The sequence below is a fragment of the Heterodontus francisci genome, chromosome 2 (assembly GCF_036365525.1).
Source record: "Heterodontus francisci isolate sHetFra1 chromosome 2, sHetFra1.hap1, whole genome shotgun sequence".
NCBI lineage: Eukaryota > Metazoa > Chordata > Chondrichthyes > Heterodontiformes > Heterodontidae > Heterodontus > Heterodontus francisci.
Window position 1 is genome coordinate 9,686,764 of NC_090372.1, and position 18,198 is coordinate 9,704,961.

The 18,198-nt window shown below is 43.5% G+C and overlaps 1 protein-coding gene across 1 annotated transcript in view; it reads left to right on the forward strand.

Moving 5' to 3' along the window:
- The first annotated feature begins 948 nt into the window (after nt 1-948).
- The window catches only part of LOC137381603 (sodium- and chloride-dependent transporter XTRP3A-like), a 60,520-nt gene continuing 43,270 nt past the window's right edge, over nt 949-18,198 (forward strand). Inside the window, exon 1 of the mRNA XM_068054310.1 lies at nt 949-1,306. Within this exon, the coding sequence (XP_067910411.1) occupies nt 1,186-1,306 (121 nt within the window). The 5' untranslated portion in view covers nt 949-1,185. The remainder of the gene's footprint in view (nt 1,307-18,198) is intronic.

The following is an 18,198-nucleotide window of genomic DNA, read 5'->3' on the forward strand; positions in this document are numbered from 1 at the left end:
TGCTTAGTACATGGTGCAAGAGGTAAAATGATATGGGAAAAGTATAGCATGAGAAAAATGATCAAGTCAATAAATCCATACCAAATCAATTCTAAAATATTCAGAAATGTTTTGATGTCCTCTGGCTTAGGTGAATTGAAAATTAAATTCAACACAAATTGTTTAACACCTTGCCCTTAAGCGTTAGTGTTTTTCTATAGTAACGCAATATGTGCACAGTGCATATTGGTGTTTAAAGACACACAAAATAAGGTGCTATATTAATACACTTCCTTGTGTTCTGATGGAGTTGAGTGAGCAAAATGTCCTTTTTAGGGGGAAAAAAAACTCTGCAAAAATGTTCATTCTCTGTGACATTCGGCAGACCCCCATTCATTTTCCTAGTGGGGACACAATGGGATTTGTATTTTGATAATTTTTTCGGCGAAACCTTTGCGTGAGGTTTTAAAAATGTGTGGGGGTTTGCAAAGTATTGCGGCAGCCAGGTTTAATAAACCCATGATTATGACTTCAGCTCCTAACAAGTAAGTCTTACATCCGGTAGGAAGTTTTTAGCAGATGATTATAACTGGATTAAATCAGTTTCAAAATAGCCCTTTTGTCAAACTCATGCAAGATTCCAGATTGTTAACTCGCTTTGATGAAGCTACATTGAACGACAGGACCCCCCCCCCCCCCCCACCCCCACCCCCACCCCCACCCCCACTTTAACAGCACCCTCGGATTGCTTTCAGACCGACGACACAATAATTCAACCGGTCATTAGCAATGTTAGCACATCCCTTATTTGGCCAACATCTTTCTGTGACGCAGCACAGCTGCAGCTACACACTTCTGCCACTAATGTACCTTTACAAAGTGTAAAAACTGTACGCCCGCCCTTTCCACATCCCCCATTCCTCCCCCCCTCGCCCCGCCTTCATTCCCATCCCTACACCATTACTAATAGGCACTCTGAGGGGGAAAAAAAACATTGCTTTGTCCTGGCTTTCCATGAGCACAAACCGTGGGAGACACACTCCTCCTCACTGTGAACTATTACTAACAGTCACTGTGTCGTAGTTAATAAGATTAAAGATTAAACGTCTGATTTTGCTAGTGCCAAATTCCTGGAGGGTGTTCTTTTACAACTTTACACTGGCCAGCAGCGAGAGCTAAAGAGATCCACATTATAGACTTGCAAACATGGATGAGGTTCGACCGTCGTGGGAGAATCCCATGCAGTTTGTATTCGCCTGCATTTCCTTTGCAGTAGGACTGGGGAATGTCTGGCGTTTTCCATACCTGTGTCAAATGCATGGAGGAGGTGAGCTGGGCTGTTCTGTTTTCACTCTCTTGTCAAACAGGTAAAAATAAAACTCCCCGAGAGGCGGTGGGGAGTGCTGCTTTCAGACAGAAAAGCGCTTTATTACCGAAATGCCACTTTGTTAACTCTCACCCTCGTGTCTGCCACTTGCGCGTGTATCAGTGATTTGAACCTAACCGCTTTTTAAGGCTCTTTTTTTTGAATCTATAAACCGCCTTTCCACGTATCGAGCCTGTTTGGTTTCTTTTTCTTCGCTCGGGGCGAGTTGGGTGGTGTGTGTGTGGGGTGGTGGTGTGGTTGGTGGGGGGTAAGAGTCTGAAAAGTAAAGTAACTTTTAAAAAAGTTTTATGTATACAGGGCTGAGTTACTGTATCAATTAAAAACCGAATACTGCGCTTGTTGGAGATCTGCTTGCTGTCTAAAGTTTAATAATGCCGCTGGTTTAACTGTTTTTAGTAGAAGGTCGACGTGTCTCTTTGTTTGTCGGCACGTTTAAGACCGACGTTGACGTTGATAGTTTCATGAAATTGACCGGCTAGATTGTCAGATTTCTGCAGCAATGTACTTTATTTCTTTCTTTAAAAAAAAAAGTAAACTTGTGTTTCTAATTCCATCCTGGTTCAGTTGTAGATGGTTCCATATGCAGGGGTACAGCGAGTAGAGTCGAATTAAGCAAAGGTAGTTGGGTTAAAGCTGCATTGTTCGTACGAGAAGACGACTGATTTTTTTTTTTAGCTGTGTAGATTTGCGGTGTCTATGTAACGTCATTCATTACCAAACTCCTGCCAGTTTTCGTTTTGTAAATTCCCCCCAAATTACCTTAAACAAAAAACTGTAAATATTTGGTCGGCGAGGAAAATCCCACTCTCTTAGGTGCTTATCCTGTTCGGTTTGTGACATTTTACGCACATACGAATTAGGAGCAGGAGTAGGCCACTCGGCCCCTCGAGCCTGCTCCGCCATTCAATAAGTTCATGGCGGAACTGATTTCTCCAAATTCCCGAACAATAATGTTAACCTTCCACCCCCTTGCTTATCAAGAATCTATCTACACTGCCTTAAAAATATTCAAAGACTCTGCTTCCACCACCTTTTGAGGAAGAGAATTCCAAAAACTCACCACCTTCAGAAATAAAAGTCTCCTCATCTCTGCCTTAAATGGGCTACCCCTTATTCTTAAGCAGTGACCCCTGGTTCTAGATTCTCCAACAAAGGGAAATATCCTTTCCACATCCACTCTGTCAAGACCACTCAGGATCTTCTATGTTTCAATAGTCACCTCTTACTGTTCTAAATTCCAGCGGATACAAGCCTAACCTGTTGAATCCTTCCTCAAAAATAGCCCACCCGTTCCAGGTATAAGTCTAGAATACCTTCTTTGAACTGCCTCCAACGCATTTACACCCTTCCTTAAATAAGGAGACCAGTACTGTACACAGTACTCCAGATGTGGTCTCACCAATATCCTGTACAGCTGAAGCATAACCTCCCTACTTTTGTATTCAATTCCCCTCACGATAAACAATAACATTCTATTAGCTTTCCTAATTACGTGCTGTACCTGCATACTAACCTTTTGCGATTCATGCGCTAGGGCACCCAGATCCCTCCGCATCTCGGAGCTCCACAATCTCTCGCCATTTAGATAATATGCTTCTTTGTTATTCGTCCTGCCAAAATGGACAACTTCGCATTTTCCCACGTTACATTCCGTCTGCCAGATTTTTGCCCACTCACTTAACCCATCTATATCCCTGTGTAGCCTCCTTATGTCCTTTTCACAACCTACTTTCCTACCTATCTTTGTGTCATCAGCAAATTTAGCAACCATACCTTCGATCTCTTCATCGAAGTCATTTATATACTGTAAAAAGTTGAGGCCCCACTACAGATCCCTGTGTCACACCACTTGGTATATCTTGCTAACCAGAAAATGACTCATTTATGCCTACTCTGTGTTTCCTGTTAGCTAGCCAATCTTCTATACATGCCAATATGTTACCCCCTACACTATGAGCTTTATTTTTTGCAATAACCTTATCAAATGCCTTCTGGAAGTACAGTACATCCACTGGTTCCCCTTTATCCAAAGTACATGTAACACCCTCAAAGAACTCCAGTAAATTGGTTGAACATGATTTCCCTTTAACAAAACCATGTTGACTCTGCCTGATTACCTTCAATTATTTTAAATGCCCTGCTATAACGTCTTTAATAATAGCTTCTAACATTTTCCCTAAAACAGATGTTAAACTAACTGGCCTGTAATTTCTTGCTTTCTGTCTCCCTTTTTGAATAAAGCAATTGCATTCACTATTTTCCAGTTCAGCAGAACCTTCCCCAAATCTAGGGAATTTTGGAAAATTAAAACTAACACATCAACTATCTCACTAGCCACTTCTCTTAAGACCCTAGGGTGAAGTCCATCAGGACCTGGGGACTTGTCAGCCCGCAGCTCCAACAATTTGCTCAGTACCACTTCTTTGGTGATTGTAATTTTCTTGAGCTCCTCCCTCCCTTCCATTTCCTGACTTACAGCTAATTCTGCAATGTTACTTGTATCCTCAATAGTGAAGACCAATGCAAAATACCTGTTCAATTCATCTGCCATCTCCTTATTATTCATTATTAATTCCCCAGACTCAATTTCTATAGGACCAACATTCACTTTGCTAACTTTTCTTTTTAAAATATCTATAGAAACTCTTACTGTCTTTGTATTTCTAGCTAGCTTTCTCTCGTACTCTAATTTTACCTTCCTTATCAGTCTTTTAGTCACTCTTTGCTATTTTTATATTCTGTCCAATTGTCTGACCTGCCTCCCATCTTTGCGCAACTAAATGCTTTTTCTTTAAGTTTGATACTATCTTTAACTGTTTTAGTTAACCACAGATGGCGGGTCCCACCCTTGGAATTTTTCTTTCTCATTGGAAAGTATTTATTCTGTGTATTCTGAAGTATCGCTTTAAATGTCTGCCACTGCATTTCTATTGACCTATTCCTTAACCTAATTTGCCAGTTTACTTTAGCTAGCTCTGCTTTCATGCCTTCATAATTGCATTTATTTAAGTTTAAAATACTGGTTTTGGACTCGCTCTTCTTTCCCTCCAACTGAATGTAAAATTCAATCATATTATGATCGCTGCTACCTAGGGGCGCCTTAACTATGAGATAATTAATTAATCCTATCTCATTGCACAATACCAGGTCTGGTTGACTCTAGAATTAACTGTTCCAAGAAATTATCCCGAAAACATTCTATGTCCTCCTCATCTAGGCCACCTCTGCCCATCTGATTTTTCCAATTTATCTGTAGGTTAAAATCCCCCATGATTAACACTGTACCTTTCTGACAAGTTGACATTATTTCTTCCTTTATACCCCGTCCTACAGTGTGGTTAATGTTAGGTGGCCTGTACACCACTGCCACAAGTGACTTCTTGCCTTTATGATTTCTCATCTCTACCCAAACTGCTTCTACATCCTGGTTTCCTGAACTTAGGTCATCCATCTCTATTGCACTAATGCCATCATTAATTAACAGAGCCACCCCTCCACCTTTTCCTAGTTTCCTTTCCTTCCTAAATGCCATGTGCCCTTCAATATTCAGGTCCCAATCTATGTCATCTTGCAGCCACGTCTCTAATGGCTATCAGATCATATTTATTTCTATTTGCGCTCTCAGTTCATCTGTTTTGTTTTGAATGCTCCTTGCATTCAGATACAGAGCCTTTAGTTTTGTCCTTTTTATTATTTTTGTAACCTCTAGCCTTATCTGTTGATTTACTCTTAGATTTGTATGCTCTGTCCCTTCCTGTCACAGTCTGTTTATCATTTCCTATATTAATACCTTCCTCTGTTGCCTTGTCTCTACTCCTTGATTTACCAGATCTTCCCAAATTTGATCCCTTGCCCCCACTAAAGCCGGTGAAATACTGCTCCCTTTTTTTCCAATTGTTGAAATTATTACCTGTGGAACCTCCTGTATTACAAGAAGGACTTTGTTCATACAGTTCTGTCCTTGGGACAAAAACGGTTAAAGCTGCCTTTTCTTCCCCTGAACTTGGTGCCAATTACTTATGTATCCATGCTTGGGTAGCTTTTGAATCATTCCAAGTGATACTGCATGGCAATGGGGGAAGAGATAGACAGAAAAACAGATTGTTGTTGCTCTAGGCGAATTGTTGGCAGTTTTTTTTCCAGAGTTTAAGCTGGCTAGCAAAGAATCTTAAATATTCTCCAATATCTACTCAGAGATGGCAGAAGCCAGACTACCATTGTAACCTGGTACAGTGTGAATAAGCAGTTTGGCTCACAATGAAAGGGAAAATTAACAAAAACAAACAATTATGTCAATGAGAGCTGGAACACTGGGTTCAGTTATTTGGATTGCTGGCAGCTTAATCTGCGGCTGAAAAATGAAGAAAACGTGCTCATGTACTGCAAAACATCGAATGAACTTGAATCCACAAAGTCAATTCTAACTCATGTAACCATAGGAGATTATGGAGTTTAGCGGAATGTGTGCAAAGAGAAATCTCTGTTATACATGATATTGCAAATGGCAAAGCATTCAAAGTTGGTTAGTGAATCTGTACCTGATTTCTTGTGCTCAAGGTGAGTGATGGCTGGTGGTGGGAATGGAACATGTGCCAAGCTCAGGCACCTAGTACCACTTGGAGACAATCCCAAATAATCTATAGCACAGCTAAAGGGACAGGTAAAGCTCCCTCAACAATATACTCTGGTTCCAACCTTCAAAGAGCAGCCCTGTCTGCACCTGTGTAATTTTCCACTTCCTTTTTCACACAAACCACCACATGGCCTGCGAGTGAGACTGTGAATTTAGTTGGCAGTTAATGACAACTTAGGAACTGATTCATACATTAGGAACTTGTTGAGGCCACCTACACTGATTTCACATGATGCTGCTGTAACTAGCAGAAATTTCCTGGCACAGGAAACAAAAGAAAGCTTTGCATTTATATTAAACAATAATCAGGGAAATCACCAGACAACTGGAGAGGTGTGAGTTAATTAATGAGTGCCAGCACGGATTTGTAAAAGGCTGATCATTGCATGACTAATCTAATTGAATTTTTGGATGAAGTAACAGAGAAGGTTGATGAAGGGAATGACGTAGATGTTGTTTATATCGATTTTAAGAAAACATTTGATAAGACACCACATAAAAATCTGGTTAACAAAATTGAGGCTTATGGAATAGGAGGGTCAGTGTCCAATGAGATTTTAAAAATTGGCTTCAGGGCAGAAAACTGAGTTGTAGTAAATGGTTGCTTTTCAGACTGGAGGACTGTGGGGTTCCCCAAGAGTCAGTGCTGGGACCATTGATTTTTTTTTTTGCTATATATAAATGACTTGGATCTTGGAACACAGTAGAATCTCAAAAATTGCTGATGACACCAAACTTGGAGGAGTGGCAATCAGCGAGGACTGAGGATGACATCAACGGCCTGCAACAGGACACAGATAAGCTAGCAGAATGGGCAGAGATGTGACAAATGGAATTTAATACTGGCAAGTGTGAGGTGATGCATTTTGGCAGAAGGAATAGGGAGAGGCAATATAGACTTAATGGCACAGTTCTAAAGAGTGTGCAGGAACAGAGGGACTTGGGGGTGCATGTGCATCGATCTTTCACATTAGCAGGACATATTGAGAGACTGGTTAGTGAAGCATATGGGATCTTGGGCTTCATCAACAGAGGCATTTAGTACAAAAGCAGGGAAGTTATGCTGAACCTTTGTAAAGGTCTGGTTAGGCCCCAATTCAAGTATTGTATCCAGTTCTGGTTATCACACTTTAGGAAGGATGTGAGGGTTTTTGAGAAGGTGCAGAGGAGAATAGTCCCAGGGATAGAGGATTTTAGTCACAGGTTAGGTTGGAAAAGCTGGGTTTGTTCTCCTCTGTTCCAAAGAGTATCACAGATTGAAAGTTTTGGGCAAAACTTGCAGGGGGCATATGAGAAAGCACTTTTTTATACAATGGGTGGTAATGACCTGGAACCCGCTGCCCACGAGGGTGGTGGAAGCAAAGACGATCAATGACTTCAAGAGCACGTTGGATGGCCACTTGAGAGAAATAGACTTGCAGGGCTAGGGGGTTCGTGCTGGGGAGTGGGACTGACTGGATAGCTCTATGGAGAGCTGGCATGGACTCAATGGCCAAAATGACCTCCTTTGTTCTGTGTCATAAATAACTCTATGACTCGATATAATGCCTTTCACAACCACTGGGTGTCCCAAAGTGTTTTACAACCAATGGAGTGCTGTCGCATTGTGATGTAGGAATCATGGCAGCCAATTTGCACACAGCAAGTTCCCACAAACAGCAATGTGATAATGAGCAGGTCATTTTTTGAGTGTAACATTGATTGAGGGATAAATATTGGCCAAGACCCTGGGGAAAACTTCCCTGCTCTTCTTTGAAATAGTGCCATGAGATGTTTTACATCCAGCTGGGAGGGCAGATGGGGCCTTGGTTTAACACCTCATCCAAAGGACGGCACCTCCGACAGTGCAGCACTCCCTCAGTACTGCAGTGGAGTGTCAGACTTGCACTCAAGTCACTGGAGTGGGATTTGAACCTAGGACCTGTGACTGGGTGGTAAGAGCACAGCCCACTGAGCAACAGCGATGCAGTTCAGGTGGGAGTTTTCCACACCTTGGTTGAACTCCTGAGCCAGCCCACGTCCTGCAGTCGAGGGCATTTTGATATTCTGGATAGGTGCCAACCATTTTTGGAATTGCTGCAGTACCCACCTCCGGTGGGGAGGAGCAGCATTGGTGTAATTGGATCCTGATGGTCCTCGGGAAGATTAAGGGCATTTATTTTTAATTACTAGTTTTGTTCTGGGATTGATTGCATTGCTGAAGCCATGCCGAGGCATTGAACAATGCTGGGATGTAATTTACAGATAAGACAGTGTTTCATTGATACTCACCTGCATGTTGGGCTAATACGCCCACATATATAAATGCTCATATATAACCATCCCCAAATCGTGCAGAAACTCCAATGGTAGAGAAAGGGATGCGGAGCGAGGTCTCGTATATGTGCAGAGCTCCAATTGCAGCCATTAAAACTGCGATAGTTTTACGGAACAGGGTCATTTTAAAAGGGACATGAACAAGTTTGACTCAAACTTGATGAGATGAAAGGTCTTGCTGCATATGGACATGGGCTGCTTCAGTATCTGAGGAGTCGCGAATGGTGCTGAACATCCCCACTTCTGACCTTATGATGGAGGGAAGGTCATTGATGAAGCAGCTGAAGATGGTTGGGCCGAGGACACTACCCTGAGGAACTCCAGCAGTGACGTCCTGGGACTATGATGATTAAGGTTGGGAAATAAATACTGACCTTGCCACCTGTGCATCCATCCCAAAATATATTTAAAAAAATTCATCTCCATGATCTGCTGTTCAGTCATCGCTCTGTAGCTCCATGGTGATTTCATTTTTACATTGTAAGGTATCTTGGGATATTTTTCTGTGTTAAAAGTACTTTATAATTGTAAGTTGTGTTCTTATGAACTAGCAGGTAATGTAAATTTATATCTAGAATGTAAGACATGAATTTGCCTCAGTGATTCTCATATGGCAACTGTCTGATCTGAGCCAGGCCACCCAACAGGCAGTCTTAAGTAGAAATAGGTGGTTCTCTAATAGGAGGAAACAAAGATGTTGAGTCAGTGAATAGATGCTGTTACTAGATTTTCTCACCAGCTCAGGAGGAATGGTGTGAAGACCTGAGAACATCTTACCCAGGCTCTTTGATGAATGGTGCATGGCGTTGTGAGAATTTGATGAGCAGTAAGAGTTATGTGCTAAAATTGTATTGTACAAAAATGACATGAAAGGTGTGAACTTCCAGCTCACAAATGTTGTCATGATTTTTGCTTGCACTTTCGTTTGGTCAATTTTTACCATTGTAAATTGTAATGTCAACATTTCCCACGCAATTTTCTTGCGTCAACCGTCATGATGTAGTTGCAAACTCTGGTTACTGGTTGCACTATAAAGTGGGTTTTGTTGTCTCTCTCCCCAGTTCCACTGCCATCTTGCATATATATATATCATTAACTGCTCATGGTAACGTTATAAATAATAAGAATGATGCCAGGAGTTAGAAAATATTGATGAGAAAAGACTAGAAGTATTCAATGTTTTCATTGGGCAAAAGAAGCTTGAGAGGGGTCATGATCTTGAACGTTAAATGCTGTAACAGAGGTATGTACCTTTAACTGTAGTCTCGGAACTAGACAGCAGCAGAACATTTATGAGCCTTAAGCAAGATAAGAGAACTCTTTTTCCTACATGGTAGGGTTCCAATCCCCATGGAGACCACAAACCAAAAGAATCCAATCCACTGACCAAACCCAATTTAGAAAAAGAAACAAATGGACAAGATTTCACTTCTATTAATTTTGCTTTAACGCTCAAACCAAAACCAACATAAATTTAACATGAACTAACAGTGAAATCACAGTCTGTATAACATGTTAATTATCAGATGCAACAAAGGTAGATCTCACGGAGCTTCTGGGCAGTCCTCTCAGCAGAGATAGCACCAGTTACGGCCACAAAGTCCTTCAGATCTCTGAACTTTTCGGGTTGATCTCCAGATCCCGTTCTTCCAAGATGCAGACACAGATATGATGCCTTCTCATCGACAGTGAATGTTGCAATCTTCCTTTCAAACTTTCGGTCTTGACGCCTCTCGAACATCTTCAGCCCTGCTCACAATTGTCTTGATGACGTGATTCCACTATATGATTCTTCAAGGCACCGATAACAGCTGTAGCAACTCGTATTTGCTCAGTATTCAGTACCATTTCACAACTCCTCAGATACTGAAGCAGTCCATGCCCGCATGCAGCAAGACCCGGACAACATTCAGGCTTGGGCTGATAAGTGACAAGTAACATTTGCACCACACAAGTGCCAGGCAATGACCATCTTCAACAAGAGAGAATCTAACCATCTCCCCTTGATGTTCAACAACATTATCATCGCTGAATCCCCCACCATCAATATCCTGGGGGTTGCCATTGACCAGATACTGAACTGGACCAGCCATATAAATACTGTGGCTACAAGGCTGGGAATTATCTGCAGCGAGTAACTCACCTCCTGACTCCCCAAAGCCTGTCCACCATCTACGAGGCACAAGTCAGGAGTGTGAAGGAATACTCTCCACTTGCCTGGATGGGTGCAGCTCCAACAACACTGAAGAAGCTGGACACCATCCAGGACAAAGCAGCCCGCTTGATTGGCACCCCATTCACCACCTGAAACATTCACTCCCTCCACCACCAGCATACAGTAGCAGCAGTGTATATCATCTACAAGATGCACTGTAGCAACCCGCCAAGCCTCCTTCAACAGCACCTTCTAAACTCACAACTTCTACCACCTAGAATGACAAGAGCAGCAGATGCATGGGAACACCACCACCTGCAAGTTCCCCTCCAAGTCACTCACCATCCTGACTTGGAACTGTTTCTTTTAATGTCACTGGGTCAAGATCCTGGAACTCCCTTGGGAGATGGGCAACAGATGCTGGCCTAGCCAGCGACGCCCACATCCCATGAATAAATATATATTAAAAATCCCAATCAGATGTCTGATGTGGAGAATGCAAAAATTCACATTGTTGCACCATTGCCCCACTAGCATCCGGCACCATACACCTCAAGGAAAGCTACTGGCCCCACTCAAACCTGATTTTGTAAGGTACATGAAGTACACATTCAAAAGAGGTTAGGATGTAATTACAGGCTAGCAGAGAAAGGGGGAAATGCTCTGGAAATGACTCTGGCATGCACCCTACGATTTGAGGTGAAACTTGAATCCTCGGGGTGTCTTCCCCTCGTAAATTCCTCCATAAATTGCACCTTGTCAGGAGAGAACAGGCTCCTCTTGTGCCTGCCCCCTAATGTTGATAGTCTGGAAAAATAACCCCAAAGTTGACTATCTCGGGGATCCTGTCCAGCTCGCCCAAAGGGATCAATTGTCCTTCCTAACTTTGGTCCTCTGTTCCCCGAGGGGGTTTTCAAAATATTTCTGCCCATTTTCCCTGGGCCCGAATCAGGCCTTGGTTGCTCTGTCTCGGAGCAACAGGATGCCTCTGCGAGTCCTGTCACCTCGGCAGGGTGGACTTTGTGTTGTGCCATTACGGGGTGAATGCCCACCCTGAGTATTTCAATAGCCCTGTCCCCAGGATTTGGTATGGGGTCAGTAGCTGAGGGAAGTCCCACCTGACTACACCTTTGCCCTAGAGGTGCATATGGAATTTCTAGGCTATTGTTAAGAAGTTCATGCAGAATGCATGCATAGGAACATAAGAACAGGAGTAGGCCATTCAGCCCATTGAGCCTGCTCCGCCATTCAATATGATCATGGTTGATTATCCACCTCAATGCTTTTTCCCACACCATCCCCATATCCCTTTATGTCATTGGTATTTAGAAATCTGTCAATCTCTGCTTTAAACATACTCAATGACTGAGCTTCCACAGCCCTCTGGGGTGGAGAATTCCAAAGATTCACAACCCTCTGAGTAAAGAAATTTCTCCTCATCTCTGCTTCCCACTTTGAAATTATGTCCCCTGGTTCTAGACTCCCCAGCCAGGGGAAACATCTTATCTGCATCTACCCTGTCTATCCCTTTTAGGTATTTTGTAGGTTTCAATGAGATTACCTCTCATTCTTCGATACTCTAGAGAATACAGGTCCAGTTTCCCCAATCTCTCTTCATAAGACAGTCCCGCCATCCTAGGAACAAGTCTGGTCAACCTTCGTTGCACTCCCTCTATGGCAATAATATCCTTCCTCAGGTAAGGGGACCAAAACTGCACACGCTACTCCAGGTGCTGTCTGACCAAGGTTCAATACAATGCGATGTTATCCCTTTTTTGTTATCTCTTGCCCCACCTGCACTTTATTTGCTTAAAACCAATTACATTTCTAACATTTGCCAGTTTTCTGATGAAGGGTCACTGACCTGAAATGTTAACTCTGCTTCTCTCTCCACAGATGCTGCCAGACCTGCTGAGTATTTCCAGCATTTCTTGTTTTTATTTTAATACAATGCATGCCTGCCAAATGACTGAACAAAGTTTCTTTCCAACAACAGAGGTAGTTTCTTTCCTATTGTCAGTCTAGGGCTAAAGCAGAGTGTTTACTCACCCATATAGTACGACAAGGTAAGAAATGGTGGGGCTGAAGTCTTCGTCCTTAAACATGGTTTAACCAGCAGAATATTTCCCAGGCTTGCTTCAGTAAGAATGTTGTTGGCAATATTTTTTGTTCCTGTCTCCTGCACTTCTGCTAGCATCTCTCCAATTACGGGAGAAGGGTCAGCAGATCCCTTATTGCTAGCCTAAATCAATAAAACAGCTTTGCTCTGTCAGTACAGTGCAGGTTTCAAAGATAACTGTTCAGTGCATTTCAAAGGTTAATCCTTCACAAATGTGCTTTTCATTGGCGTGTATGCTGTAAACATTAGCTAGCAGTTCTACTATATATATAGCAACCACTTCAGGGCTCTCCTAGTCCTTTCAGGCATCACTAATAAGATATAAATCTCCCATGGTTTTAAGGTAATGTGCATTTTGTTACATCTGAACAGTAATTATCTGAAAAAATGGATTCTTACAGCCTCATAAGCAACGTTCCCTCCAAGTTTTTTTTGGAGTGCACAGGCGATGTCTCTGAGTGCAGGCCACTTTAAACTTTTTTGCATAGCCGCACATGCGCGGTAATTTAAAGGAGCCAGCTTCTGTGCGGCCTGTATCTTGACTTTGGGGTTACTGCACGGCTCCTTGTGCGAACATTGCTTGTAAGACAACTTGGCTGTGAAATTGCACTCATTAGCGTGTTGTTTAGCTGCTACGGGTGCCGTTCAGGGACCAACGTGACATCTGATTCATGCGTGCACCCTTCTGTCATAAAACACGCTGGATGCTATTTGCTGAGGGCATTAACGCGCATGCAGCTAACGTCTGCTGGAAGTATGCAGAGCAGGTATATCATGGTGTCAACCAGTGTGCAACGCTGATTTGATAGTGCTGTCATTTTTTTGGAGCTCAACACTAGCCAACGCCTTCTCTTAACCTCGCACGGCTGAACACGCATTAAGCAGCAAGAAGGGCGACCCCTCCGCCCACCCCCACCAGCTCTGTTTAAAGGGTTCATCAACTACAAACAGGTTAGTTGCTGGGATTGGTGTGTCAGGTGCTGACAGCCTTCTTCCTAACTTCAAGGCTGTTGAACAAACCAGTTGCTCCCAGACACCGTGCAATAGGAGGCATTCCGCTTGGAATACAGCATGATTTGGAGCATGAATGGAGGCTACATGGAGCAGGACAAGCTGTTGGAAGAGGGAGGAGGAAGGGGAGAAGAAGTAGGAGGCTATAGCCGCCCAGGGTATTCGGGAGCAATTCTCCAACCTGAACCTCAGCGAGGAATAATGTGTGAGCCGTCTGCGCTCAGTAAGGACGTTTTTGCTGAAGTCTGCTGCCTGCTGCAGCCTCAGAGCAGGGCAAGAACTGCATTGCCAATGGCTGTGAATATGACCATGACGATGAACTTTTGAGTCTGTCTCCTTCCAGAGCTGGACGCAGCTGGACACATTTGAAACATCTTGCAGTTTGCCATCCACTGTTGAGTAAGGGAGGTCACTGAAGCTCTCTCTTCGATGAGAGTTAAATACATTTTACTCTTTCTTGGGAGAGACGTGCAGGCAGATGAGCACGCAGCTTTGCTAGGATTCCAGCCTTCCCTACAGTGGAGGTGCCATTGACTGCATGCACAATGCTTTGCTGTGGGTACCACATGTCAATGCTGCCCTTTTACTGGAACTGAAAGGGATTCCATTCCCTCAACATTCGGCTGGTGTGTGATCATAGGCAGCAAATCATGCAGCTCAATGGCTGGTACCCTAGCAACAGTCAGGATGCCTTCATTCTGCCGTGCCAGCTGCATTTGAGCCACCGAAGGCTGGCTACAGGGCAATGAAGGCTATCTGCTGACAAAGTGTCTGACTCGGGTGCTCCCCGCACACGCGCGCACTATATACGTACAATGCAGGCTGTGCTGCAACAAGAAATGTGATGAACCTGAACAACACACCCACTGCCTGGACCCCTTTGGAGGAACCCTACAGTATTCGGGAGAGCGGGATGTGAAGATTTGTGGTGACATGCTGCACAACCTCACTATCATGAGGGGAGCCCTTGCCACCATTCAGTGAGAACCTGAGGAGGAGGAAGAAGAAGGGAGGAGGCAATCTAGACAGCACAAGAGGCCAGAATTAGAGGAGCATAGATATCTTAGAGGGCTGTGGGTCTGGAGGACATTAGAGATAAGGAAGGGCGAGGCCATGGAGGGATTTGAAAACAAGGATGACCATTGTAAAATCAAGATGTTGCTTGACCAGAAGCCAATGTAGGTCAGTGAGCACAGATGGGTGATAGGGGAACGGGACTTGGTGCGGGTTAAGACATGGGCAGCAGAGTTTTGGATGAACTCAAGTTTATAGAGAGTAGACTGTGGGAGAGCAGCCAGGAGTGCATTGGAATAGTCAAGTCTTGAGGGAACAAAGGCATGAATCGGGGTTTCAGCAGCAGATGAGCTGAGACAGGGATGAAGTCGGGCAATGTTACGGAGGTTGAAATAGGCATTCTTAGTGATGTTGCGGATATGAGGCTGTAAGCTTGTCTCTGGGTCAAAGGTGACACCAAGGTTGCGAACAGACTGGCTGAATCTGACTGTTACCAGGGAGAGGGATGGAGTTGGTAGCTAGGAAATGGAATTTGAGATAGTTGTGGTTAAATTGTACAAAACTCTGGTCGGACCACACCTTGAATGTTGTGCCCAGTTCTATTCACTGAGAAACAAGAGTGATATTGAAGTACCAGCACAGTGGAAGTATTGGAGACCGTGTAGAGAAGATCAACATGGCTGATCCCTGGTGTCAGAGATAGGAGTTAATAGAAAGGATTGGAGCGACCAGGACTTCTCAGTCTTCTCAATCTGGAAATGTGACATATTAGATGTGACCTTATTAAAGTATGTAAGATAGTAAATGGTACAGAAAATTCAGAATATTACTTCTTAGTTAAACTGCTGAAGTAGGACAAGGGGACAACGGTTCAAACTAATAAACGGTAATGATGGTATCGATAGCAGGAAATTCCTTTTCATGTAGACGGGGATCAACGCTTGGAGCGGACTCGCAAGTGTATTAATTGTTGGAGGCAAAAGCCCTTGAATCATTCAAGATGTAATTGGAGGATTGTAGGCTGTTTCTGGCAAGATTAACTAATATAGTCCAAATTTCCTTTCATATCCATGATTATCTTGTGATCTTATGACGTGCAAACATAAAAACAGAAACGCAGATACATATATGTACAGAGACACAGAAGTGGAAAGTGTATTGAGAGAGACAGTCCATTTATTTCCTGCAAGGTGTCAGCCCACGGAACAAGAAGGCTGAAATTCCGAGTAGCTTTTTTCTGGGGTGATGATGTACCTTTCCGATGTTGGAGGCAGGATATATTATTCAGGGTATCGGAACATAGGAAATAGGAGCTGGAGTAGGTCATTTGGGCGGCACAGTGGTTAGCACCACAGCCTCACAGCCCCAGCGACCCGGGTTCGGTTCTGGGTACTGCCTGTGCGGAGTTTGTAAGTTCTCCCTGTGACCACGCGGGTTTTCGCCGGGTGCTCCTGTTTCCTCCCACCTCCAAAGACTTGCAGGTTGATAGGTAAATTGGCCATTATAAATTGCCCCTAGTGTACGTAGGTGGTAGGAGAATGGTGGGGATGTGGTAGGGAATATGGGATTAATGTAGGATTAGTTTAAATGGGTGGTTGTTGGTCAGCACAGACTCGGTGAGCCGAAGGACCTGTTTCAGTGCTGTATCTCTTTATGACTCTATTTGGCCCCTCGATCCTGCTCCCCCATTCGACTAGATCATGGCTGATCATCTACCTCAACGTCACTTTCTCGCACTATCCCCATATCCATTGACATCTTTAATATCTAGAAATCTATCGATCTCAATGACTGAGCCTCACAGCCCTCTGAGTTAGAGAATTCCACAGATTCACCACCCTCTGAGTGAAGAAATTCCCCCTCATCTCAGTCCTAAATGGCCTACCTCTTATTCTGAGATTGTGTACCTTGGTTCTGGACCCCTAGCCAGGGGAAAACATCCTTCCTGTATCAACCTTGTCAAGCCCTGTAAGACTTTTGCATGCTATATTACAAAATACCCACACAATAGTTAACCTGACACACTTGCAGTACAATATGTTTAATGAGTCAGTCGCATTTCCTTTCAGGAGAACACAGCCAAAATCAATAGGGACACTGTGTTTAAAAATAAAATGACGTCTTCTAACTCGTCTACATGTGGAGATCAAATCTAGCTAGCGGATACACCTCATGAGATTGATTCCTAAAATAAGAGGGTTGGCCTAAGAGGACAGATTGCGTAGAATGAGCTTGTAAACTCCAGAGAATATAAGAATGAGAGGTGATCTCATTGACATGTACAAAATTCTTTTAGGGCTTGACAGGGTAGTTGCTGAGAGACTGTTTCCGCCTGACTGGAGAGTCTACAACTTAGGGGATCAGGGTCTCAGGATAAGGGGTCAGTCATTTAGAACTGAGATGAGAAATTTCTTCACTCAGGGTTGTGAATCTTTGATAAAAACAAAATACTGTGGATGCTGGAAATCTTTGAATTCTTTATCCAGGGGACCAGTGGATGCTCAATCGTCGAGCATATTCAAGACTTTGATCAATAGATTTTTGGTACAGTAAGGGAATCAAGGGATATGGGGATTGGTTGGGAAAGTGGAGTTGAGGTAAGAGATCAGCCATGATCTTGTCGAATGGTGGAGCAGGATCGAAGGGGATGAATGGCCTACTCCTGCTCCTATTTCTTATGTTCGTAACACTCCACTTGACGTCAATGGAGTGATCTCGCTTCCTTTCTGTTTGAATTAATGTTGCACGTGGGCTTGACAGAATGCCTAGGACTGTGGAATCCTCTATAACGGAAGGATCCTGTTAAAATTTGGAGCTTGCATACACGTAACAGAAGTAATGTGCTTTACGGTGAAGGTACGTTTACCCCCAAAGCTATCACCTATTGTAAAGAACAGCATGTTCACAGTTTCACTGATGTCCTATGTCGTGGACTCTGGAAAAAAATTGGCACAAGATGTCAAGCTAAAAGGTTAATTGTGATTTAGCAATTGCCTTTGGTGTTAGTTTTATTCAAAAGTTGAAGTGGTGGTGAAGTGGAAAACTATTCAAACACACTGCCATAGAATGGAACATAGAATACAACAATTGGCATTTTTTGAATTCCCCCCCCCCTCCCCGCGCCACTGTACAGAAGCACTGAGTGATGGGATATCTTTTTCTCCATGGATCGGGAGAAATCAGAAGGTGAGTTTTCCCCCCTGCTATCCTGGACCTTCGAGCAGTTGCTAACGGAACAACATTGGAAAAGCTTTGGAAGCAGATTTCCGAACTATCCAGTCAGGAGGGAATGTACACGGAACGCATCCTACACAATATCAAGCTCATCCAAAACTCTGCCGCCCATATCCTAACTCGCACCGAGCCCCCGTTACCCCTGCGCTCGCTGGCCTACATCGGCTCCCAGTCGACAATGACTCAATTTTAAAATTTTCATCCTTGTTTTCAAATCCCTCTATAGCCGTGCCCTTCCCAATCTCTATAACCTCTACCAGCTCAACAAGCCATCGCAATCTTTGCGTTTCTCTAATTCTGGCCTTTTGCGCAACTCTGATTTTAATTGCTCCACCATTGGTGGCCATGCC